The sequence below is a fragment of the Eufriesea mexicana genome, unplaced genomic scaffold (assembly GCF_001483705.2).
Source record: "Eufriesea mexicana isolate 0111107269 unplaced genomic scaffold, ASM148370v2 scaffold4744748303, whole genome shotgun sequence".
Classification (NCBI taxonomy): Eukaryota; Metazoa; Arthropoda; class Insecta; order Hymenoptera; family Apidae; genus Eufriesea; species Eufriesea mexicana.
In genome coordinates this window covers 130,845-156,896 of record NW_016907974.1, presented here as the reverse complement: position 1 = coordinate 156,896, position 26,052 = coordinate 130,845, and the positions used below count along the sequence as shown (strand labels likewise).

General features: G+C 41.9%; 1 protein-coding gene across 1 annotated transcript in view; it reads right to left on the bottom strand.

The window, feature by feature from the left end:
* Positions 1-344: 344 nt before the first annotated feature.
* The window catches only part of LOC108550835 (protein zerknuellt 1), a 60,221-nt gene continuing 34,513 nt past the window's right edge, over positions 345-26,052 (bottom strand). The window contains exons 2-4 of the mRNA XM_017904731.1: positions 13,279-13,451; positions 1,492-1,695; positions 345-1,111 (exon numbers count right to left, since the gene is read on the bottom strand). Of these exons, the coding sequence (XP_017760220.1) occupies positions 371-1,111; positions 1,492-1,695; positions 13,279-13,451 (1,118 nt within the window). The 3' untranslated portion in view covers positions 345-370. The remainder of the gene's footprint in view (positions 1,112-1,491; positions 1,696-13,278; positions 13,452-26,052) is intronic.

Genomic DNA, 26,052 nt, shown 5'->3' with positions numbered 1-26,052 from the left:
CTCTGGAGTCTGCAACTCGGGGATCGAATCACCGTTCGTCATCCTTCGTTAAAGATCCCTTCTTCTACAGCCATTAAACGCTAAGACAGCCCGATCCTTCGTGGATCGATCGCGAAACCTTGTCCTCCAAGAAACGCAAGATCCAGGCTCACCGATCAGTCACAGGAGCCACGAGGAACCCTCGTTCCACCTCGAACATAATACGATTCTACCCTAAACTGTATTCTCCTATTCTCCACTTTCTCTCTCGTTGTTCTCGATAATGTTCCCGCGAAACTGGCCCATCGCTTCGTTGTCTAACACCGAAACTCGCGTGGTTTGTCACCGGACGACCTCGACCGAGACCGAAGGAACTCGACTTCCTGGCTCACTACGTGGTGGACGGCGAAGTGGGTACGGAGATGGGCGACGTGGGGCTGCTGGACTCCCTTCCGTTCGACAGGGTCGGTGTCGAGGCTCTGTATTCGTTGTGGATCCCGGGAGTGCTGGTTCTGTTGTTGCCCAACAGACTATCGATAGAGAAGGGATTCAGCCTCTTCCTTTCCTCTCTCCCTTTAACGGACAGGTCTATGCTACTGCTCTGCACCTCTTCCTCGCTGGTCTGTTGTCTGACAGATGTTCTCCCGGAATTGCTGCCGTTGTTCGTCGTCTGACGCGGTCCACCTGCGCTGTTCATATTTACCAGCTCCCTTCTTCTCTCCAGCAGACTCAGGCCCCAGTGATGGATTCCTTGCTGATGGCTCAAGTGGTCGAGACTCAGGCTCGAGTTAGGACTCTGCAGGCTCCCTGCAACCTGGTTCACCGATCTCCGAGGATCGTTCTGCTCGCTGCTGCTGCTGCCTAGCCTAGGATAACACTCCCCGTCCACAGAGCCATCCGCAGCAGAGTCCACCCTCTCGCTGCCGCTCTCGCTGCAAGAATCCAAACCACCCACCACGTCGATCTCCTCGTTCGCGTCGTTCCCGGAGCCTGACACGCTGCTGCTCTCGTTGTTGTTGCTCAAGTGGTTGAACGAGCTTCCCAGGCTGCCGTTCAGGGAGTTCCCGCCGGATGCTGCGGCGCTTCGAGATTCCCACTCGGCACGCAGCGTCGACAGATCCACGGTGATTCCCTGCAACGAAAATATCGCGTTCTTCTGTTTTCAGGTTCCTCTCCGTTGCGGCGAGTTTAGGCTATACGTGGGAATTACGCGACGTCGATGGATCAATTTGAAATCGACGAGAAAAGTCGTGCAACGGGTTCGAGATGATTATGCGATTTTTGAAATGTCTCGAAGATTGAAATATCCTACGTTTTATTTTATTTCAAGAGAAACACGGATCGTGATAGTTTTAGAAGCGTACAGATCGCCGGGAGCTTTAATCGGACATGAGAAATTAATCGCGGGTAAGTACCAGTCCCTTGGACTACGATCAATTGCTTCCTGCATCTTTGTTGCGTTCCGAGAATCTCGTACCGAATAAAGTAGATTGTATTAAGCCTAGCAGTTACCTTCGCAGCTAATTTCCTCTGCTGTCGTTCAAGAGCTTTCAGCAATTTCTTCTGCCGCCTCTCCCTCTCCTTTCTTCTCAGCTCCTCAGGTGGGATGGGTTCGCCGCTACAACTTTGCGGATGAGCGTTGTGCGCCGGCCTCCCTGGACCCTTCTTCGTGTGCTCCTTCTTCCTCCATTTTGCCCTTCTGTTCTGGAACCATACCTGAAAGCGAACCAGTCGAATCCTTTAATCGATACCCAAAGAGATTCGCGATGGAAATCCTCGAGTTTCGACGAGTTTCCGAGTTAAATATTGTATATTTATTTGGAAAGTATAATATTCCCGGACCTTGAGGAATTTTCCAAATTTTGGGATAAAATTCGAGAGAAAGCTTGGAGGAAATTGAAGTTTCACATTTTTCTCGCGTTTCCCACTGAAACCCCGAGCGATCAATGGCGAAACAAACGCACCGTTTCGCTACGTCGACTGCCACCGGCTTATCCGCTTTATCTCGAGTAATTAAAAGCACGTCCAAGCTTGGAGCGGTCACAACGGTTAAATATCGAAATTACACGAAGGAGGGCAGCCCGCGCAGAGGAACCAACGACCCCCTGGGGTGTCTTGATTCATGGCGAGTTTCAACCCTTTGCTCGCGTGAACGCTCGCGGCGTAAAGCACGATTTAAAGCCGGCGTGAATTTCGCCGCGCGGCCAGGGGAGAAAGAAACACGGAAAGAGGCGAAAGGGGTTGAAAAGGTGGTTGAAAAGGATGAAGACATTAGTTGCGGCTGCGGCCCGGTATGTGGCGCTGTTCTCACGCGACCTACAGATCAATACACCCCCGCCAACCCCTCTAACATCCTCCGCGCCCCACGTGCCCTTGCTTCTTCCACTTCTTTCTTCCCTTCATACTCTTTCGAGACGAGACCAGATTGAATCAGAGGAAAGATCGCATCGCAGCTGGCACAGCTGGTCGCTTTTTTCGTCCACGAGAACCAACTTTGATATAACTTTATTGCTTTCCACTGCTTCTGCGTCCTTGTATTCAAAGAAACGCGTTATCTCCAAGATTGGCAGCGGATACACTCCTCTACTGACGATCTGTCTTTGCGTTCACGCGTTTATAAATAATAATGATGAATCGCGTATTTTTATGACAATTAAAGGACCACGCTTTGCTACCAGATTTGATTACGCGACTAATATGCCAATAATAAATAGTATAAGCACTCTTGGAAATTTGCTCAATGCATGATCCAACTTTTTCAAACATATAGCCTCCATTTGTCATTGGATTTCCTATGCGAACCTCGTAGAAAGTATCAAAGACTTGGAATGAGTAGTCACAAAGGCGAAAAGTATGAAAATATTGCAGAAAACTGAGTCACCCCGTGTTATCTCGAAGATTGGAAGCAGATTGATTCGTACACTACTCGACTGACAATCTGTTTATCTATTAACAAATTTTCGTGTAAGTGGGTGGAAGGTGAAATAATTATAAAACGTGTATTGCGATGACAATTAAAGAAACACGCTTTGCTACCAGATTTGATGGGGTCTGATTTGATTACGCGACTAATATGCCAATAATAATTAGTACACGCACTCTTGGAAATTTGTTCCAAGCTTGATCCAACTTTTTCAAACACATCGCCTCCATTTTTCTTTGGATCTGCGATGTGAACCTCGTAGAAAGACTGCCCTCGTCAGAGACTGGAAATAAGTGGTGACAAAGGCGAAAAGTATGGAAATATTGCAGAAAATTGAATCATACCGATGCAAGGAACTACGCCAGTCTCCGGTCGATAATGTATCACAAGATTGCAGCAAGTCACAGTCACAAGTTCATTGCCGCACGAATGTCATCGCGGAAATAATAAGCAGTATTAATTGGTCAAGATGTCGAACATCATTCAATTTTATTCGGCGTCGCATAACCCGAGATAAAGCGTTCTCTACGAGTGAAATATATTTTTCCACGCTCGTCCGCCCAAACGATGATAAATTTAGTCGTGACGCAACCAATGCGAACAAATAAAACGATAATCCCCGGTCTCCGTGTTCGCCATGATTCCTAGCCGAGGCAAACCGAATCCAAACGCCAGAAATTCTCCTCTTTTTCTCCCTCTCCCTCCCTCCCTCTTGCCGAGCGTACAGATGTTCGATTTTCGGCATTATCGAGGGAAAACGACATACAGCTGGGTCGCATTAAGTCGACGAACAGGACACGTTATTTCGGCATTATTACCGCTATTCGTTAGGAATTATCGCCGACTGATAACCGCTAACAAGCCACTCCATCGATTACCATGTGCTTTGACTGATGCTAAACGTGTAACATCTTTTTTCTAGCCGCGAGTTTACGAGCGAGCCGCTCCACGAGGCAAGTGTCCATAAAACGACTGTACGGATAAGAAGGCCGCCTTGGAACATGGATATCCTGAAAAATCACGGGGAAATATCGGGCGTATTTCTCCGTCTGCACGGATATCTGACACGAGTAGCACGAGTAATTAGCCGGAGGACCTCTCGACGTGATTTACGTCGGTAATTTTATCCTAGAAACGCGCCCTAAAGCTCTCTGCGCTGCTCGGAAACTCTCTCACGCACGTGTCTCGATAAACTGATAGCTAATACCGATGCTAATATCGATACCAACATCGAACGATGCAAGTGCAATGGTGGTTCGTCGATTGTTAATATTAAGGGACACGGATTCCGTTGATTGGTCGATTGAAATATTACGCCGGACACATTGGCGACTTTGATGGTTGGAGGGTGAAAAGTGAGCAAAGGAAAGAGCCGAGCGTAAAAGAAATTTGACACTGCAATAATTACCCTGACACCAGGCTAATTAGTATTCAAGCCCGGCCGCTGGGTTTATTACACGCCAGCAATTCGTATGCAGGGAACGTTAACGCGTCGTGCGTTCTGTCGAATCGATTTACGCCGACAAAACAACGAGCACTCGTAAAACGCCTGTATAAAACGCGACTAATAATTAGTCCGAGATAGAAACTAATTCTAGCTGCAATTATTTCTTTTCCTCGCTGTACCGTCTTCACCCAGAGTCGCCACGACGTACCCTTCTCTGGTTACCCTCCCGTGCCCCTGTCGCGTTCGATTAATATCGAACACTGGGCTATATTTTCGCGAGCCTCGTTATGCAAGCCACTGTTCTTCGTTCGCGAGGAATCAGCCTCTTAAACGTATATACCTCGAGGCATTGGCAAATGTGTAATTTACATCTAATTACGCGGCTTTGAAGAGACTTTTAAAAAGGTGTACAAGAATCCGACGATGTGGGAATTAACGAGGTGAAATTTAGGGACGATTTCCACCGTATTTATTTTACATCGGAGAGACCACGAGATCGCGTTAATTTAGTCCGTCAGATTTTCATTCGTTCCATCAAATCTCGGCCGCGCGGGCTGCCCGAGATAATGGGGGATATATTGTAAATTAAAATAAACCACGACTACGTGCGCGATCCTCGTGACTTCGAGTCCGAGATCTGGTCTAATATTACAAAATAAGATTCCTTAATTTAAAGTATAAAAATGTTATTATCTAATATCGTATGCCAAGAATAAATAACAATAAATTTCCCTAAACAGCGATTATCTCGTGTTCATCTGCTTCGCGACCTCTTGCTACGATTACATTCTCAAGCCACCGGAACGAAAACTCAAAGTGTATGCCCACACCGCCGATCTTCCGTACCCTGGCTGCGAAATTCCACGTTCTCGCATCGGCAGAGAAAGAAATTGCGTTGCTGTTCGGGGAACGGGGCAACGTCTGCCTTAAAAGAATCAACGCGAACACACGACCGGCAGGCCTCGGAAAATACCCGGACGGTTATTAAAATTGGACGCCAATCATCGTACAACGCTAACGAAGTGGATCAAAGAGGACCAGTTCTGACACGACGCCGTAAAGGAGCATGGAAAAAGAGAAAAAACCGTGGGTCGTTCGTGTCGTTCCCTGTGCAATTGATTTTTAAGCAGCACCCGCCTCCTCTGCGCCCGTTCGCCCGATCTTCTTCGATCCTGCGCCATCCCTGCCTCGCGACAGAACGCGTACAAGGGGGGAAGGTTGTTCGACGGTTTTTGAGTAAATATGATAATGATACCGCAAGATCGTCCAACGACGCGTGCAACGATCGACAATTAAGGGCCACCGAACGCAGCCCTTCATTTAAATATAAACGGAAGGGAGCATGGTGGACAGGAAAATGGCGCTGGTTAGACGAGTTGTCTGGCGATCAAGTGAGATCTCAGAGTTACAAGTTCTACTTTACGGCTTGTTAGCGTAATGTAAGGATTATAGATGATAATTCTCAATTTATGAAAATGTCGAGGTAACACAGTTGATCTTGACACTATAAGTGTAGCTACTATAGTACAAGATGACACAATAAAAGGAAAATGGTGCATATTATAAAATCGTGTTTACATATCGATAGGAAACAACGGTAATTTTATACGTGCTTTCGACATGTAGTTAACAATCGGGGGTTTTTATCGAAACGAGTCTCGTCGATCTTTCCAGGTTTTAGATAATAACGTTCATAGTTGGAGGAACGTCTGACGCCATTGTGGAATCGGTATTATTAGAAACGATATAGTTCCTGAATTATAAAAGAAATTTGCCAGTTCTATAAAGACAAATTGAAAAATTTGTTAACCCTTTGCACTTTTCAGAGCCACTTTCCTCTATTTTTAAATCAAATATAAAATATTATAATAATTTTAACACACAATTATATATACAATGTAAGTTAAGGCACCATGGGAAAATGAAGAATATTTTCATTTTTAAACGAAATTGCTCTTAGATATCACAAAAATATAGGCTACTTTACAACAGAATGCAAAGGGTAACCCTTTCTCGTTACGAGAAAATGATAATTCGAAGACTTTCTGTCATAAAGTCGACGATATTTCTAAAATGGTAAATAAGAAATCGTATGCAAATTAAAACGTAGAATTATTTTACTTCGATATTCCACGCATCGTTGGGTAATTGTAAATTTGATATATTAATTAACATCCATCTTTAGAATCTGATTAAATGGCGAATGAGAGGTGCCTCTCGAATGCAAAGAGTTAAAATCGATGAAATTAACGGGGATCCTTTATGGTTTGAACTATTCAGTTACGAAAAGCAAGCAATTTATTTGACTCGGTAATTCCATTATCAAAAGACATTGCGCATACGTGTGTACCTTTAAATTATAGCGAAACGTCTACCGAAATTTCTATTTCTGTCATACCTGTTCACAAACCAAAGCGATCAACTCCTCTGTTGGAATCTTTTAAAATTTCCATAGCAAAGCACTCGATCGACGATTTTTGTACTTTCTATACTTGAAATTTTTCAACTTCTAACTCGCGAAGTTAATCTATCCGGCAAAGAGTTAGTTCGATGGCCGTCAACTTCACGGAAACGTGCACCACCGTGGAGGATAAAGTAACGCTTCGGAATAGAGATAAGAATCTGGATAACCGACACGATCTTCGAGTAACCAGCTACCAATACTGTTGCCCCCGAAGAAACCCACCCACACTCACCTTAAGCGTGGAAGCAAGCAAACAAACCCGTTTAAAGTCAGAAACGCCTCGTGTTCGCGCGGGACTAATGAATTCGTCGCGATCGAGCAGATACCGATCGCTTCGGAGGGCCACCCTTTTCGAAAGCCGACACCCACGTGTAAACCAACATGCGTCCCAGGCTTCCCTCGGCTCCCAGTTGCCCGTGCCGAGCCGTGCCGTCGGTTTATCTCGTCGTGACAATATTTTTTAAAAGGCTAGCGTCCGCTCGAGGTTATCTAGAACGGGCATCAACTATCTAATCTGAGGACAGTCCCTTCGAGAAGACGCACCGGCTGCAGCGTGACATCGTGTCACTACTAGCCTGGGTTATCTCAGCATCGCCCCTGTCACCAAGGTCGCTCGGTTTTCGGCCCTACAAAGGGGATGCCTCCGTTCCAGCTAGCTGAGAAACCATCGAATCGTGTATCGCTTGGGTTTCGCGCGGTGATTTCAACGCCTGGTTTCGCGTGTCGCTTTGTGCTGCCTTCACTATATACGTAAGTATGTACTTAAGCACAAAAGACACAGTATATGTAAGTAAGTACATATTCCCGGAATAATTATTATCAACGCTAGGTTCACGAATATTTCTCGTATACCTATCTCCACGAACACGTGTCAATTTGACAATTGGAATCAGATATTTTCTTTCAAACGGAATATAATTATACACCATGAAGTAATCAATGATACTATGACGTATAGATTTATATAAAATTTATATTTATTATATTTTTATTTAAGTATGAACAGTTTCTGTATTTTCCCTGGGTGAAATTCGAAGCACGTCAAGATGACACGTCCCTGGTGAACCTGGTGTTAATTTCTATTGCGTAATGGAAATAAATTTGTAATAATATCATATGTATTATATGCAAGATATTTTTAATAGATGACACGTCTTTGATGAACCTGGTGTTAAATTTTATTACGAAATGAAAATAAATTTGTAATAATATCATATGTATTATATGTGTGGTAGTGGTTGTCATAGAATGTGTGGTATGAGTATAAAGAATGTTTGTGTGGAAGAATGTGTGTGTAACGAGTATGACAGAGAGTAGCGAAAAAACAATCAGTAGCTGAATGACAGTCATTACATATAGAAGTGTGTGAGTCCTCGAGAAATTATATCGCAGTTAGAAGCGAATATATTTAACGACATTTAATTATAATTTATGTTGTGCTGTTATTGTGTTGAATAAATATTCTTATTAGTTTATCCATTTACTCACATATGTAAGATATTTTTAATAGACGACACGTCTTTGGTGAACCTGGTATTAAATTTTATTACGAAATGAAAATAAATTTGTAATAATATTACAAATTGCTTTTACAATTCTTGTTCTACAAGTTCGATCGCTAGTTTGCCGAAGATTCCAATGAAAACGTCACTGAAAAGATTGCCCCTATTGAAAGGTTGACAGCTGTATCCGAACTTCGGTGGAAGACGTCCCTTTTACGGTCAACAGCCGATTGTTATTTTGTCTGAACATTCTGGAAAGTGCTGGATTGTTTTACCCTGAAGTTACTGAAGAATTTCGTATCAATATCATATGTATCATATATTTTGTAAGATATTTTTGAAAGAATTGCGTATCAAAGTGTGGAAAATAGGACAATATTGGTAAAGAGAATAAAAGGCTGGATTATTAGGAAACAGTGGTCGATCGTGGCACACGAAGCGTGTCTAAGCGCATATAAATATAAATATCTTATCGAGTGCGGGAGATACGAGGGTGGCTTCGTATCCGATGGGCCATGAAATTGAGGGTGCACCCTTTGTTGGCCCCACAGTGGGCCACCATCGTGTCACGGTGTCTGGTTGCAGCCCCCTGGTCGACAGGGTGTCGCAAATTTTTCCATATTTCCAGCGTGAGACTTAAGAAGACGGTACATTGTTGAAATACCCAAAGAAGAAAGTTATCTACCATCTTAAAATCCACTGCTGATTTAATAAGAAGGAAAGTCGACAGAAACGAAACTTATCTGAGTATTAATCTGGGGCTAAGTGATATCGCGGCAATTTAAATTTCAATTGCACGGAAGAATGTGCACTCGGCTTTCCTTTTTACGGACACAGTGGCGAATCTTGCTAATTATTTAACAATCTGAGGAATCACCGTGGATGGTTTTCAAAAATACGAGCCGACAATTAGTAGCGAAGGATCGCCTGATTATTCGAGGAACAGCCATCGATCATGAAAACGGTGTTCAATGTGTGCACGTTTCTCAACTACTACTTGGAATTTCACGCACTTCCACGCAAAACGATTCGCGTGGTTCGCCGATTTATCCGGACATCGGGCTTCCGGAAGAATAAATTAACCATGATATCGTTTACTTTTATTTTATTCCCCGAGATACCAGATGGACGTGTTACGTGTTAAAAGAGAGAAATAAGACTCCCGTATGGCGATAACATTAAAAAACGTTTTCGCGCGAAATCGATTTCCTGCGGCTGACGAATTACCTCTGCGCATGAAACCATCCTCCGTGCACGCGCCATGACGCTCCAATCGAAAAGCAGTTCGGAAATTCGCAGAATTTCAACCCTTCCACGTCTGAGAATCGTTTCAGAAACGAAATTAAAAGTTTCAAATAAAACTCATTCGAAATGTATAAGAATATCCTTAACGCGGTATGTGTACATGTGTTATTAAACTTTTCAAGCGGAAAATTTATGATAACGCTTAAACGAACATGGAAGATTAAAGAGCACTATAGGTTTAAGTCGGTAAATCATTAAAGAAAGTTACACGTCTATGCTATGATGTGTGCGTTTTAAATGTCGTTTTACATTATGTACCATTTGAAATTGGTGTTTGTTGGGTATCCGATACATTTGCATAGCGTGGACGAGTGTTGCCATGACTACTATTAATTGGCTACTATTAACCCTTTACACTGTATTATTTTTGGCTAAGGAAAAATAGGAGTTCAAAGATTTTCTGTCACAAAGCTGACGATATTTCTCTGAGCAGTGAATAAAAAGTCGTATGATAATTAACAGTTAGAGTTATTTGATTTCGATACCTCGCACACCGTTACATTATCTGGAATTTGACGTATTAATGAATATCGAGCTTCGAAGTTTTATCAAATGGCGACTGAATGGCGCCTCTCGAGCTCAAAGTATTAATATATATAGAATGAACAGTGGCAGTTGAGTAAGAATAAATGAGCGAAGAGTAAGGACAAATGTTATATCGTATTTGTTGTAATAAACCTTGGTAAAACGTAGCCTTGCAACGATGGTATGAAGTATGTTGCAGGCCAACAGTAATTTTTGGGTCTCGGGGACTTTCGTTATTGGGTAGCCATCAAGATTCTGATTTTGGGACACTCTGGACCCTCCATTTTCTGGAAAGGCTCAGGCTGTAACGTGGTACAATATGGAGGCCATTATTGTAACCCATAAGTGTATTTGTATCCTTCACTAATAATAAATATTTCGTTGCGATACAACTGTATAGGAATAGTTTCCTACGCATTTTAATGAACACTGCAATTCCATTCTGTGGAAAAATTACAGCAGTATCGTACAATAAAAATAATGCAACAAATACACTGAATTGAGCTATGGACATTTGCAATTGGCAATTTCTAGTGTCAATGCCAGAATTATTTTCACCCTCTGTCTGCAATTATATGAATCTTTAAGTATTCCCACTTCAGGAAGAAATTTTTACACATTTCTATCCACAAAAGAAATTATTTCGAAAAATGTAATGCATATGTTGGACCGGTAAAAGAAGAGAACAGCAGAGTTTGGAATTTTAGGTTTAATATATTGAGATACACGAATTATTTTGATGATATACAGAGAGAGAGTGCGAGAGGTAAACCGGAGCACAATATATAAGGACGACAGAGTGACATCATGCAGTACTTATGCCATCATGCAGTAATTAGTTACAAAACAAAAATAAAGATGTCTCGATTAGGACAATTTGTCTAACAGTATAGAAACGCGAAGAACATTGCCAATTTTTCTACGTCAGCCACATGGTCTAAAACACCCTCGTTTGTCTTAAATCCTAGCTGTCCAAGAAGGGTAAGATTTGAAAATAGTCCTCCCTTGGCAGAGACAGCTTGGCGAAAGAAATGACAGCCGCATAAAATTCAGTTGATTATTCAAATGGACACGGTGGACGAATCGAAGCTGCTGGTCCCGAGATAGATCTTCCACAGTTTACTACCCTCGAACACATTGGTCCGGGACCCGGCTCGGCCTCAGCCAAGGTAACCGCACTCAGAATCGAGCAGATGGACTAACTACCCCCGGGAGAGCGGCTGAAGGGCCGACGGCACCGAGATCAAACCACCCCCGTCGTCTGTCGGGCATGAACCCTCGAAAAATGACGGCGAACTCGCTATAAATTCCCGCCTATCGGAACAGCCGATCTGGGACGTCGGATAATGCTACGCGAAACGTGAAATCAGGTCGCAGTAAAAGTGCATTTTTTTCCACCACCGACCCTTTTCTCCGAATGGGGAGGAAACAGAGAAACTGCGAAAAGACGTTCGAAATTTAATCATTGTTTCATGAATATCTTTTAATGACGTTGGAAATAATGATTAGTCGAATTCTTATAGCGAATTGTGCAAACCAGTTTAAACAATATTATAATTATTATTATTGTTATTTTATTCATAAACGGACCATAGTCCATTAACATAAAATTTCACATATAAAAGAAAAGCAAACAAATTATACATAATATAACACCGAAGGGACGTGCTTATAAACGCTTTGTTCAGGAGGAATAGCTTTAATCTATAATCATCCGTAATTGTCTTTTGAAAGTTTATAAAGACCCATAAAAAAATTTATACGATTATAAAGAGCGTTTGAGCGAGTAATAATGCGATAAATTGGATTAATTAATCCATATGTAGATCTGAACATATGTATACGAAAACCTGCTCTAGATCTCGATACACGTTCTGGCACATAGAAATTAATTTGCGTAAGAAGAGAGGAGCGATCAATGCGATTATTAATTAAATTAAAGATAAAACTATGGTCAGCGATTCTTCTTCGCGCAGACAATGTTTCCAGGTTGTCAGTATTTAATATCTCGGAGTAATCATGATCAAAAATTGATATTGGGTTATTTTGCTTATATGCACGAAACCTGAGAAATTTATGCTGCGCTCTCTCGATCGTGATTTCGTGATTAAAGCTTTTCGGAGACCGTATAATCGAAGCGTATTCCAGTGAGGAACGAACAAGGGTAATATATAGCAATCTTATAGCGTGAATTGAATGAAAATCAGAGGAAAAACGTAGAAAGAAACCAAGAGTTCTAGAAGCGGAGTTAACGATATAAGAAATATGCCTGGAAAAGTTTAAGGTTATGTTAATTCTAATACGCGAGATCGATATGATTTAAGAGAGGTACAAACATTGGAACGATTTAATTGTCTTTGCTTAACCCAGTTAACTTATTCGAAACTATATGTACAATCACGTGTTGATTAAAATTAATTGCTTCTTACAGTGACTATAAATTAGAGATCGAAATCGGTAAATTCGTAAAAAGAATGCAACTGTCCTTATTAAAATTATCGATATTATTTTTCAGCCAATCAAGTAATTTACCAATTTGAATTGTGCTCAAACCAGTTAATATATTCGATACTATATGTACAATCACGTGTTGATTAAAATTAATTGCTTCTTACAGAGTGACTATAAATTAGAGATGAAATCTGGTAAATTCCTTAGCCAACCCAATAACGTACCAATTTGAATTTCAAATGTTCGACGTTAAATTTCCAAACTTTCGAATTCAGATCGTTGAATCAGAAAACTGTGGAGTAAAAAATTTTTTAATCCAAATTTCCAATCCACTCGAAGCCTATAAATACGAAGGATATAAAATTTCATAATCAAGTATAGGTCCTCCCTCCCCAAGGATATAATCCGAATTTGTGTACTTAAGTTGACGTCAATTTGCCAGCGTTTATATCCGAATGTCATATGAATCCTATTATTCGCCCGAAATAATTTTTTAATCCCCACCATGCGCCACTAACTTCTCAAACTTCGTAAAATTTCGCGGATATAAATTTAATATCATCATTCGCTTAGACCTACGCGGACATTCTTTTCCACGAGATCGAGTCGTCCTTCTCTCGAAGGGATTATCCTGGAAGATTCGGGTGTTGAGTTTGTAAAAATGCGAACGAAATATACTCACGGCTACGCGGCTCTCTTTCAGCTCGAGTCTCACAGCCAAAGCTTCTCGCATAAACACATCGGGATAATGACTCGAGAGAAATGCCCGTTCCAATTCCTCCAGTTGCCAGCTATTAAAGTTGGTCCTGCTTCTCCGCCGTTTGCTTCCACCTTCGTCCGATTCACCATCGCAGCCTGAAATTATTAAGGTGTCCGCGTTAGAGCCTTTGTCGATTTTCAGGGAACGGAGTCGGGCCACTGGTCCCGTTTCGCAATTAACCCCTTGGCTACTGTGGGCGCATATACGCGCTCAGAAATTTTGCTTTTGTGACACGGAAGGCGCATATAAGCGCTCAACACAGTTTGCTTTGTAAATAAATTTGTAAATAACATTGTAAAAGACATTGTAAATAAATTCCTACCTGTGTGGTACGATCGGTGCGTTTCAAAGTCTGTCGTAGTCAAAGGGTTAACGCTATGTCCGGTGGTACCATGTCGGTGTCGTGAGAAAACTATCGAGCAAATGTCGATGACACCACGTTGGAATCACACGCAAAACTATCGGGCAAAAATTTCTTTCCTCAAAATTTCGAGAAAGTAAAGGGTCAGGATTGAGAACTCGTAAGAATTGACAATGAGATAAGTAAAACTTGATGATTTATGATCTCCCGAGGACCTCGAAAAACCGCCACGAAATGATCTGATTGTGAGTCAGTCCTATCAGTGTCAAACAAAAGAATCCCGATTAGTCGTGCGGACGGCACAGTGTTAAAATCCTTAGCCTAACGTGACACTTGGCAGGAAATAATTTTCAATTACTCGAACGTCACGCAGCGTTTCTCTAACAGCGTCGTGAATGGCCCCAGAACTTTTTCCAAAGTCCTGGACTCACGCTGGCCAACTCGTAATTATTCGAACGACTTCGAAAGTCGATGAATAATTTCCTCGAATAATTTAGATTAATTTAAAATCGCGTATATCAATGGCAGCGAATTATCTCGCTCAGTTTTTGTCGGAAAGGTAAAATTGACAGCTTCGTCTAATAAATTCTACGCGTGACGTTTCTTGAGATAGAAATTAAAGGAATCGGGAGTAATCTAAGTGCAAAACTATCGAGTTTTTATTTCTTTCTATTTTGTATGCTCATAGGTGATCATTTTCACTGGGAATAAAGGAAAACCTCAATGGGAAAGAATATCGTCGCAAATTTCTCGCTGAAGACTGATATTTTTGAAAACTCGGTTTTGTTAACACAAATTACTGTATTACTTTATTTATAATGAATAATATTTTAACAAAACATTCATGCACACACTCCTCCAAGCACACTGAGCTCTTTTGTTTTCTTGTCTTCTACACCTACACCGTCCCCCCAGAGTAAAGAGTCAGGATCTCTATTAACCCTTTGCATTCGAGAGGTGACTCTCAGTCACCATTTCATAAAATTTGGAAGATCGATATTAATTAATATATCAAATTTAATGTAATGTAACAATGGTATCGAAGGTATAGAAATCAAATAATTCTACAATTCTATTATTATACAATTCTTTATATACCGCTCAAAAGAGTATCGTCAGTTTTTTAATAGAGAATCTTTAATTTTCTACTCTCCTCTAACCAAAATATCATCGAGTGCAAAGGGTTAATTTCTAATTCCACGTAGCTGGTGTTGGCTGCTCAAAAAAAGAAATACAAGACGATTCACCGAACAATTCTAAAAATTCCGACGGATTCCTGATATTCTTACGATTCCATTCCCTGCTTGCACGGGAGCTGCACGTCTGGTAATTGCAGAGACCTCGGTCTCCGCGGAAAAGAGAAAAGCTCACAAAGATCGGAGGCTTATCGCCACGAAATTGTTCGAGCCATCGTATCATCCGGGCCAATCGTCTCGTCGCAGATAAGGCCGGGAAACAGAATCCCGGCATATTGAATAAACATGGAATTTCAGTGATTTTACGAGGGCCCTCGTCTACCCTCCGCCCTATCTGATGCAGGAATCTGCGGATCCACGATTGTTTTGGCAGACTTCTCCGTCCGACTACGCGCTGATACGTATTATGCTAATACAGAGCAGCGGAATTGAAAAAAGATCGGCAATTATGATTGACTCTGCAATAAGATCGTTGTTATCTGGATGGAGAAATGAAATAGCACGAGACGAAACGCTCCCAGAGATCGAGACGATTGGGAAGAAGAGAGAGTTCCTAGGGTCTTTGCAATTAATCTTCCTCTGGGTACTATGGTGACACTGGTCACAAATTTAGGAGACCTGTGTGGATAGAAACGAATACCAATATCTTTCACAATTTTTAGCAGTTAACAAATTAACATATTTTGAAAATATTGACAACAATTCTAAAATAAACTATTTTAAATATAAAGATTGCCTCTATCTTGAAAACTCTTTTCTCTCTCTCCCTCACTCTTGTAGTATCTCAGGTTAATATTTAAATATTGACAACAATTCTAAATAAATTATTTTAAATATAAAGATTGCCTCTATCTTGAAAACTCTTTTCTCTCTCTCCCTCACTCTTGTAATATCGCAGGTTAATATTTAAATATTGACAACAATTCTAAATAAATTATTTTAAATATAAAGATTGCCTCTATCTTGAAAACTCTTTTCTCTCTCTCCCTCACTCTTGTAGTATCGCAGGTTAATATTTAAATATTGACAACAATTCTAAATAAATTATTTTAAATATAAAGATTGCCTCTATCTGCAAAATTCTTTTCTCTCTCTCCCTCACTCTTGTAGTATTGCAGGTTTTCCACCCCATATCGCAGGTGTACAGGTAGCTTTAGCTTAGAAAGTCACCGAGGGTTCGAAGGCCAGGTCAGTTGGAAAAACCCTAGCGATGCGTCAGGCCTTTAGCACGACCATATTTGGACATATTGGGGGAGGCTTTTGGAAAACGTGTACATGTTGGGGAAGATATAAAAGAAGGCAAAAAGTGGTTAGTGGATAGTTCTTCGGAAAAATGATTGGAAGAGAGTTCTTGAGAGACAGTTCTTTAGAGGAGTTCCTAGTTGTGTCTTAGTTGTGAGCCATTAGTTGTAACAGGCTGAATTGTCATTGCGTTGTTGAGTTGTAGTCTTAAATTGTAGTCGATATAGATTCGTATGCTTAATCGTCACCCACATATATTTAATCTATTATTATTATTGTTAATTCATAAATAGTTCTATTTACCACCACCCAAGTCTCTACAACTTTTACCATCAAAACGTGTCATTGCTTACCATTTATCATCCAACGATAATCCTACAATTATGAAATCAAAAATTCCTCGTCCCTAGTATATTATCCTTATAATTCTAGGTTTACCCTCATCCAGCACAGTTCTTTAGAGACGGTGCTTAGTATACAGTTATTGGAAGACAATTCGTTGTATGCAGTCTTTGGTACAGTTCTTAGTAGACAATTTTACTTGTGAACAGTTAGTTGTTGCAGGCTGAGTTGTCATTGCGTTGTTAAGTTGAGCGTAGTCTTAAGTTGGAAATCGATATAGATTCATGTAAAGAGATAATTCCTGTGTTCAATCGCCACCCACAAGCTTTTAATTTATTATTATTAATAAATAATTCTATATACCACCACCAATCCCATCTCTACACTCTTATTAACACAAGTTTACTCTATGACCATTCTCACGTAACTGTTTTATTCTAGCACGTTCTTCTAAACACTTTTTAACAATATTCATACTAGACTCCACTCGCACATATTATATTCATATCATCCCAAATGACTCTCACTTATTCTACCTCATTCCCATACATACATATAAAACCAACACACAACCTTGCAACATTTTCGAAAATTATTAACCATAGTTTCATTTTCTATAACGCGGAATTAAATATTTTTCACTTGGTCCTCTTATTTTTACGATGATGTATATTTATTTTCATTGAACCCCTTTGATTATTGTCATCCATGGGATATATTTCTTATACGATTAGGTGAAAATTAGAGATCCGAAATTGTTTCGAATACTTCAATAAAAAGAAGAGATTTCGAGAGGACCTTAAGGAAAAGGACAGAGGACAAGAAAATAAAGTACTGGAGCAAGACACCAAACGAGTGACACCAAAGACTAGGACTAGGTATGTATATATAGGTACAATAAAGTTATGTGCAATGTAGAATATTGAGATGAAACTTTCAAACAGTATGCAGTAAGAAATATTTATTTATCTATCTATTTCGATGAAAAGAAAAGTATGGAATATTAAAATAAAAATAAAAGGAGGAAATATACAGGTGACGACTCCATCGGAATATTCATCAAAGACAACGAGTGACACCAAAAACTAGGACTATACGTGTATACATATATAATTACAGTAAGGTTATGTGAAATGTAGAATATTGAGATAAAACTGTTAAACTGTATGCAGTAAGAAATGAATATCTATCCATCTATCTAGAAAAGAAAGGTATGGAATATTAAAATAAAAATAAAAGAAGAAAATATGTATAAAATGTCCGACACTTTACTACACTTCAGGATTCGTAAATCTCTATCCAAGATTTACATGCACCCAGCACTAACAAAGCACCAGGTGATGACTCCATCGGAATATTCATGGAAGAAAGTGTTGATCCCGGTCGCTATTAATCGCCGATTCAATTTGCCAGGAGAGAAGTGTCTAAAAATCGATCAGTCCCAAAAAATCCGGCCACTCACGTTCACGAAACGGCGAATCCGTGGTTCAGAGGCACGTTGGCGCGTTCGTTGGCGGAAAGTGTAGCCTGACGAGAGCAATTTTTCTTCTTCCACGTCTGCGGCACGGTATTATTATCGGAAACGACTATCAAACTTGATAGATGATACAGGCAGCACGTTAAATAATTTATGAGAGAACGAGTTAAACAATTTTCACGTCCGGCTTGATCGTCGAACGTCCTCTCAATCTATTTTCGTCGCGCTGAACAGGGCTGAATTACGTTTTTCTCTTACGAACGAGGAAGCAAGCTCCCCGTCCGGATAATGTAGCCGGCGCATAATGAACCTGACATGATGATAATGATTCGCTTAATTCCGCGGCAGAAGCGTGACGCGCTCGGACACAATGATCAGGGCCGATCTCGTAATCGCTGCTTCCGTAAATGGTATCTCTCAATTTATCTAAGAACACACGACCATTTGCTCGTCATTTATCGAAAGAGAATACGTAATTGAGAGGATAACCGCGGCTATCTCCGGCCTATGTGGATCTTATTGCTCCGATTGGATGTCTGGTACACTCTGATCGGCAACCGATCCATCGTGCTCGCTTTAATTATTTTCAGAATGGGCTCGAGATATTCCTAGGACGTGACTGAGGCCATTTTTACTAGCTCCAGATGCCGAAGAAACGCGAAGAATTTATCATCTATCGTTGGATATCAACTTCCTCGTCATATTCATTTGTCTAAGCACGCGTAAATCGAACAAGAAGATCGAGGAAGATCTTTCATAGATCGGTGACACTGAATAATTCAGGATTCTCGGTTCATCTGACATGTCTCGGTAGCTAAACAAATGTGCCGATACGATGGATAAAAATCCGTGTATTACAGTTTACTTGTTCGCGGTGATACCGCGATAAACTAGGCAAACGAACTCGAAATAAATAATTCTGGGTGGATTGGCGGAGAAAGAAATTTGCGCAAAGAAAGCGCGCAATTCTCGCGAACTTTCGCGACGTTGGAGATCGCGGCAACGGTTGGCTGGCAATCATCGCAGGCCAGTTTGCTTTCGAGAAGACGTAGCTATCTAACTCGGAGAGACTCGTATCTAGAAACCGGCGTGGAATAATAATCGATGGACATCGGGCGAAAGATTTTTCGCGCGCGAATCGAGCCTGAACCGGCCCACGGGAGTATAAGCGCTAAACCAGCCGACGTAATTCATCGGGGCACCGAACGTGCAATCAGCCGATACACTTTCCCCGCGGAAATATAAATTTCCCGGTATAAAATATATAGGACGTAAAATCCACAAGATTCATCCGCGATACGCGCGAACCCTCCGCGTCCCCTTTCGGCCGGAGAAATAAAGAAATTCGTCTGCCAAACCAGCACCTTCGCCGTATCATTTCCCAGGTTTAGAATGCAAACACGTCCCTGGGATCGGTGCAAAAATAAACACGCCGAAAGCGATTTTCATGAAACGATATCGAGCCAATCGTCAGTCGTCGGGGACTCGAGATCACGTGGTGCCTGGCACACGTATAATTTCCTAGTTACACGTTCAGCACGAAACTGGTCCAGGGGAAATTGGCGTATCCCATTGCGGCGTGCTCGTACACCCCGTTCAGGTACACACATGGCGGACAGAGGCGGCTGAAAAATCCGCGGAGGGGTAATGCGTATGTCTGTCACAGGAAACCTCGGGTGCGTTGGCTTCCATCGTAATGACGAGTTGTGCCTCGCGTTATGACGGATTATGAATACAAATTACGCTCGGCGCCAACATCGTTTTAATGCTAGGGTAATTTATTACGATAGGCCCCGATACTCGGATCGGCTGCGGTCCATCCTTTTTCATCGGTGACTCTCGTCCGTCCGGAGGAGCCGGCGTTTAAGCTAATTGTCGCTGCACGCGAGAAGCAATTTCCACGGGCGATCATTAAGCGATCGAAATGTCTTCGTTCCGTAAAGAGAGCACGAGAGGAGGGGACTGGGGAAAAAATTCGCTCGCCACGGGGGAAAAAGAGCTAATTCAATACGAAGAGAGACATGCATACGAATTACCGTGTAACGCGATTTTATTATACGCAAAGAAACGACGGGCAACGAGGGCCGCGATAGACGAGCCGCGGTGGGACACTTCGATAATCAGCACGTTTCGTTAATAAATCTCGGACGCTTACTATTACTCCACCGATCGTTTCGCCAAACGACGATCCCAGTCGCGTAATTTCTACTCTATCCCAGACGCACCTTCCTCTTCGACGTAATCGTACCTAAGATCTTTCGAATTTCCCTCAAATTACCGTGAATTTCACCAGGCACGATCGCCGATTTTTCGATGATTAATAGTCGCACAATGTAGGAGTTTCACCACCGTCCTCGCCTTCTTCTTGCGTCGCGCTCGTTTAAGTACCCCTCGACATCCGATCTTAAGTATATTACGCTTCAATTTTAATTTACCCTCTCGAGACGATGAATTACTTAATTAATAGAGAATCTTCGCGAGCGAAAAGAAACGACAACGGAAGACTAATATAATACCTTCTCTACTGGCAAATGCTCCAACAAACTAGTGTAGCTATAAGAAGATGGAAGGTGTAAATTGCGCCACGCTTTAACTCCGCAATTGCTCCATTAAAATTTCATTCTTAACGATTATACTTCCTACCTATGTCACTGGTTCAGCTCGTACCATGACACAGGTGAATTGCACGATCCTAAAATTCCCAAATCCTGCTCGGAAGTATCGAATGGGAAGCAACTGAGAATCACTCGAAGAGGGCGTGTCTCGAAAAATGGAAACAATGGGACAGAAAATCGGGATGATTTTCGCGATGGTGGAAGATTGAAGCATGTCTGTGGCGAGCCGTGTTTGGAATATAAATTGCTCTCATCCAAAAACAGACGCCGCCGGTGTCCAGCTGCTATTTATTGCAACTTGGGTCATCGCGATTTGCCCGGTCTCTTTCGGTACCTCTTGTCCAATTAAGATTTACCAATCGACGATAATGTTCGCGAATCAGCCGTGTCGTCGTTGACTGGAAGACAGGGAGGGGAAAGAAAAAAGATCATCCGGTCGCGCATTAATCAGCGTAATTAGATGCTATTTATCCATCGGTTACCTCTGTCCTGCTCTCTCGCTCGGAGTCCACTGAGGCCAGGACGGATATCGATCGGTACGCTCATTATTGATAATCTATACTCCGTAATAAGCGGCCGATCCAGCTGTACACGGTGGCAGCTCGGTGAAGAGCCGTCTCCGAGCATCGCGTTTCTGCTCTTCCAGGCATCGAAATTTCGTTCTTTCCCTCGGCCGATCGGTTAATTTGCGTGTCCCTGTACGCGCAGCGTTTCGGCAATTGAATCGAGAGGAGCGGCCTGCGTGCCATGGATCCAACCAGCTATGGAAAAGATTTTTCCACCGGATCGTGCGCGAAGGCCGCTCCGAAGCCATCCAATCCGTGTCATCGAGACCACGTTCGCGATTAAGAGTTGCGATCCTCCATTTAAATTTGATACCAAAGTCGAAACCTTTTAGAGAGATAGCTTGCAACAATTCTCGATGCATACTAGATTCTCTTTTAAGTGATTCCTAGAAAATTAAACTTCTATTCATTCATTCGTTTATTTTATTTCACATAAAGTCTAGAGTAACGTCATATGGTACGAAATGAGGGATTAAAGACGTTAGATATAAGGATATTAATTTCTTCAGGGACTAATTTCTTTTAGGTTAACGTTACGACGATTTTGAAGAAGGGATTATGAAGTAGAATAAACCGCTATTGGCCGTGATATTTGATGAAATTTTATCTTATTTTTAGAGGATTCTATGGAAAATAGTTTTCTAACTTATTCTAATTTTCTTTTCACTTGTAATAATCATAAATTTACAGATAAGTGTTAGTATCCCTGAAGAGATTAATTTAAGACAGCAATTCTAAGAGCCTACTTCTGTCAATAGTCAGAAAAATCGTCGACTAATATCGTGATGAGTTAATATTTTTGCATGAATGACGGGATCAAAACCTCTTAGATTACTGTAGCCATTAAAATTCATATAGGTTTTTGATTAAAATTTAAAATTGTATTGACATTTTCGACTAATATCGTAGTGAGCTAATATGAAGGGATCAGAACCTATTGGATTGCTATAGCTATTCCAATTGTTACTCCAATAAATCGAGACCATACAATTGGTGACAGGGTCGAAAAATGTGAAGTCGGACTCAACTGCGCGAAGGAAACAAGATAGGTACATCTAATAGTTAGGTATAGTGAAATTTTTTCCGGTGTTTCAATAACGAATCGCACTAATTCGCGAGTATCATCCCTTCCTATCTCGAGACGTACACAGGTCTCGAAAAATCCGACACTACGAAATGCAGGATTAAAGGCATTAGATATAACGATATCAATTTCTTCAGGAACGAATTTCTTTTGGGTTAACGTTACAATGATTTCGAAGAAGTGGTTTCGAAGTAGAATAAACCGCTATCAGCCGTGATATTCGATGAAATTTTACCTTACTTTTCGGAGATTTTATGGCAAATAGTTCTCCAACTGATTTTAATTTTCTTTTCGCTTATAATAATTATAAATTTACAGATATTTGACAGTATCCCCGAAGCAGTTACTTTGAGAGCCAATTGCCTACGTCTGTCAATTTGGTCAGAAAATAAATCGAGACCATATATATAACTGGGGACAGGATCGAAAAATGTAAAGTCGGATTTCTAATTGTAAATCCTACCTACGCGAAAGAAAAAAGGTAGATAAATCTAATAGTTAGATATAGTGAAATTTTTTCCGGTGTTTGAATATCGAATCGCACTAATTCGCGAGTATCATCCCTTCCTATCTCGAGACGTACACAGTTCTCGAGACACCGGGGAACGAAGAATCCGCGGCGAAAGTGGGCACGAAAGCTCGGTGGCGGGATAAAAAGCCGCGCAGCGAATGAACAATGCGATATGCAGAGCGGGAGGGGTCCGGGAAGAAGAACAGAAGGCCGAAGGAACGTTTAGCGTAAAAGCGGTTACGCGTTGCACTGTTATTAACATCTCCCTAGTGTACACTGGTCGCAACGGTAATAATAATAAGAACGAGCGGTTCGAGATTATAAAGCGTCGCGTTGCCGAAGAGGCTGAAAAAAGCAGGGGAAAAAAGGACGAAGTAGTGGAAGAAAGAAGCGACCGAGAACGAATGCGCCGCCCAATAGGGACTAAGTACCAATTCCTGGTCATTGCTGCCAATTCGGCCAGCCCTGTCTGGCTTCCATTTCCACGCGGCTCGAGAAATAAGACATCCGCGTTTTAAAAGGAAAAAGGGCAGCGTGTAGGGTCGCGTGCGTCGTTAGGGGCCCAACATGGCCGAAACGTATCATCATGCAATTACGGCACGCTAAGAACGCGGCCGGTCGTCGCGTACACACCGTGGACCGCCATAAACGCGCACGAAACGCGCCGAGTCCTTCCAGTAATAATCGATCCCCGATCCCGGACCGTGAAGTCCACCGCAGCTTCCATGGTTTTTCGTAATTTCGCGAAATTGCGATATCGGGATCGCTCGGTGTTACGATCCCTAGAGAATCGTTCGTTCGTTGCTTCATGGCTGTTAGTTCGGTTCCTCGACGTTTGATGTTTCGTATCGAGGATATTTTACCGGGCAACGGTGTTTCTTTTGCCTTCGGAATCCGCGTCAGCCAGGGGTGGGTTAAATTAGCAGGAAAGTTTCAGGGGAATCGCTGGATCCGCTGGTGGTTAAAGGCGTTTAATAATGGCTGACATCTTGCCAGCGTATGCAGGACGGAAAATGACCCGCAATTAAATCGAAATTACACGGATACCCGGGCCCAATTGCAGAGAACACTTTCGCGCACTTGCGCGCGCCATGCTGCCGTCGGTATCGGCGCGGAGAATGTTCGCATGGCCGCAAGCTCGAGCATTCGTTCCTCCAGACGAATCTCTTAATCCCGGCGAGAATAAGCGGCCAGGGAATTATCCAGCGTCTTTATACCAAGCTAGTTTATACGGAAATTGTAGAATAGATACGGCAACGCCATCCTGTACTAGCCGGGGTACACGGACAGTGCGCACAAATGAATCATCGGTCAGCCAAGAACGAGCTCTCGTAGCGTAAACGCTATACAATTGCAAGTCTGTCTTGTATCGTATTAAATACAGTGTCTATAACACGTTCACGGTATAATTGTTATACTTAACGGTCGCCTGCTATATCCTGCTAATTTTATACTATTAATTCACCGAAAATAACGTATAGCCAAATTACAATAAATAGGGGATGCACGCGTTTGAACCCCTTCCCGAGACACTCGCAGTCTGCTGGTACCGAATAATCGAGTAATCGGGGGTATTTTATTTTTCCACGTTCTTCACCCTCCCTCGGCGCGTATTATCAATCGACGAGGTATAAGCTACATCTCGTAGGATTCTAATTGAAATAATTTTTTCCCCGAGAATAGTGAGGAATGACACTTTCTCCGTCTTCTGTATTATACTTTTACGCGCCGCTTCTTGCATCCGTGTGTAATTTTCTCATTACGTTGCACGCCTGTGTGCACGTCCTTTATCGCAGACGCGAGGCCTCTCCCTAATTATCGAAAAATTTTATTAATACTTTACTTACTCATTTTCTCGGAACACGATACCCCTCGCGATCATCGTTAAACTTTCTCACTTTCTTTATTTCAATCGAACCGTCACGCTGAAAGGTGATACGCCGGCATGATATCGTACAGTCGTCGAACGAGGCCCGGTCCAAGCAAGCGAAAAATACTTCGTTTCGTTGGTCAAAAGTGCTCTCGAAACTGGCAGCCCGCGAGGAAATTACAATGATTACCTTCCGTCAGGCACATTAACCGTAATAACGCGGCGGCGTAAGCGCGTCTATGTGTGTGGGCTGTCATTTAAAAGCATCAACGGAACGTTAATTTCGCCGATATAAAAAGCAAATTGCCCCTTTTCACGAAATCCTGATGAATCGCGCGATTAATATCGTTCAATTGTTAAAAAGGGACGAGCCTTCAAATTTCACTCCACCCGTCTCTACTATTATCTTTTTACGTGTGACCGTCAATTACACGCTGGCCCGAAAATTGAAGAAGCTATTTACTTCGACGTGTCGGTGCAGTCTCTCCACGCGGGGAGAAATAGAATTTTCCAACGACCGACTCTTCCACTCGGGTAGCTCGCTTTTCTCGGATAACGTCGTTACTCCTTACAACCCGCGATTACCGATGCGCCATACCGAGGCATTGTTGCTTTTCCCGCAAATTATACAAATTTCCGAAGCGGCAATTTCCGAGGGTAGACAGACACCGAGATAAATGCGTTTTAAATCTACGAAATGGAAGAACAAGTGTTTCCACGGATTAAGCATGACAAAAAGTGGAAATCGCTAGACGAGATTGCGCTAATTAATAACCGTGTGGCAATCGAGATAATTCCCGATGCTTTCCATTTTCGGCTCGAAGAACGGATTACGTATTAAATCGGCGCAGTGAATAATCGCTACCCCGGTGTCTCAACGTCTGAACCGAACTATTAATTTTTTACACGCGCCATTACTGTCCAATAACGAAATTCCGTCCCGAGTAAAAGATCCCTGAGAAACGCTATCAACAACCGCGACTAAAGTTCAAATAGTTAAACAATCAAATTTTTCTTATCACCTGTGCGATTATCGCGAAGGGAAACAACGGAATAGACAGTTGGCAGAAAATTGCCAAAATTGTTTAAATATTTTTATAAACGATTCTCCGATTAGCCGTGGAAAATCTGTCTAGGCAAGAGGAACTTAAAAGGAGAGCTGTAATACAATTTTTGTTGTCACCTGTGCGATTATCGCGAAGCGAAACAATGGAATATACAGTTGGCAGAAAATTGCCAAAATTGTTTAAATATTTTCACAAACGATTCTCCGATTGGCCGTGGAAAATCTGTCTAGGTAAGAGGACTTCAAAGGAGAGATAAAATAAAATTCGTGCTGTCACCTGTGCGATTATTGCAAAGCGAAACAACGAAATAGACAGTTGACAGAAAATTGCCAAAATTATTTAAATATTTTTACAAACGATCCTCA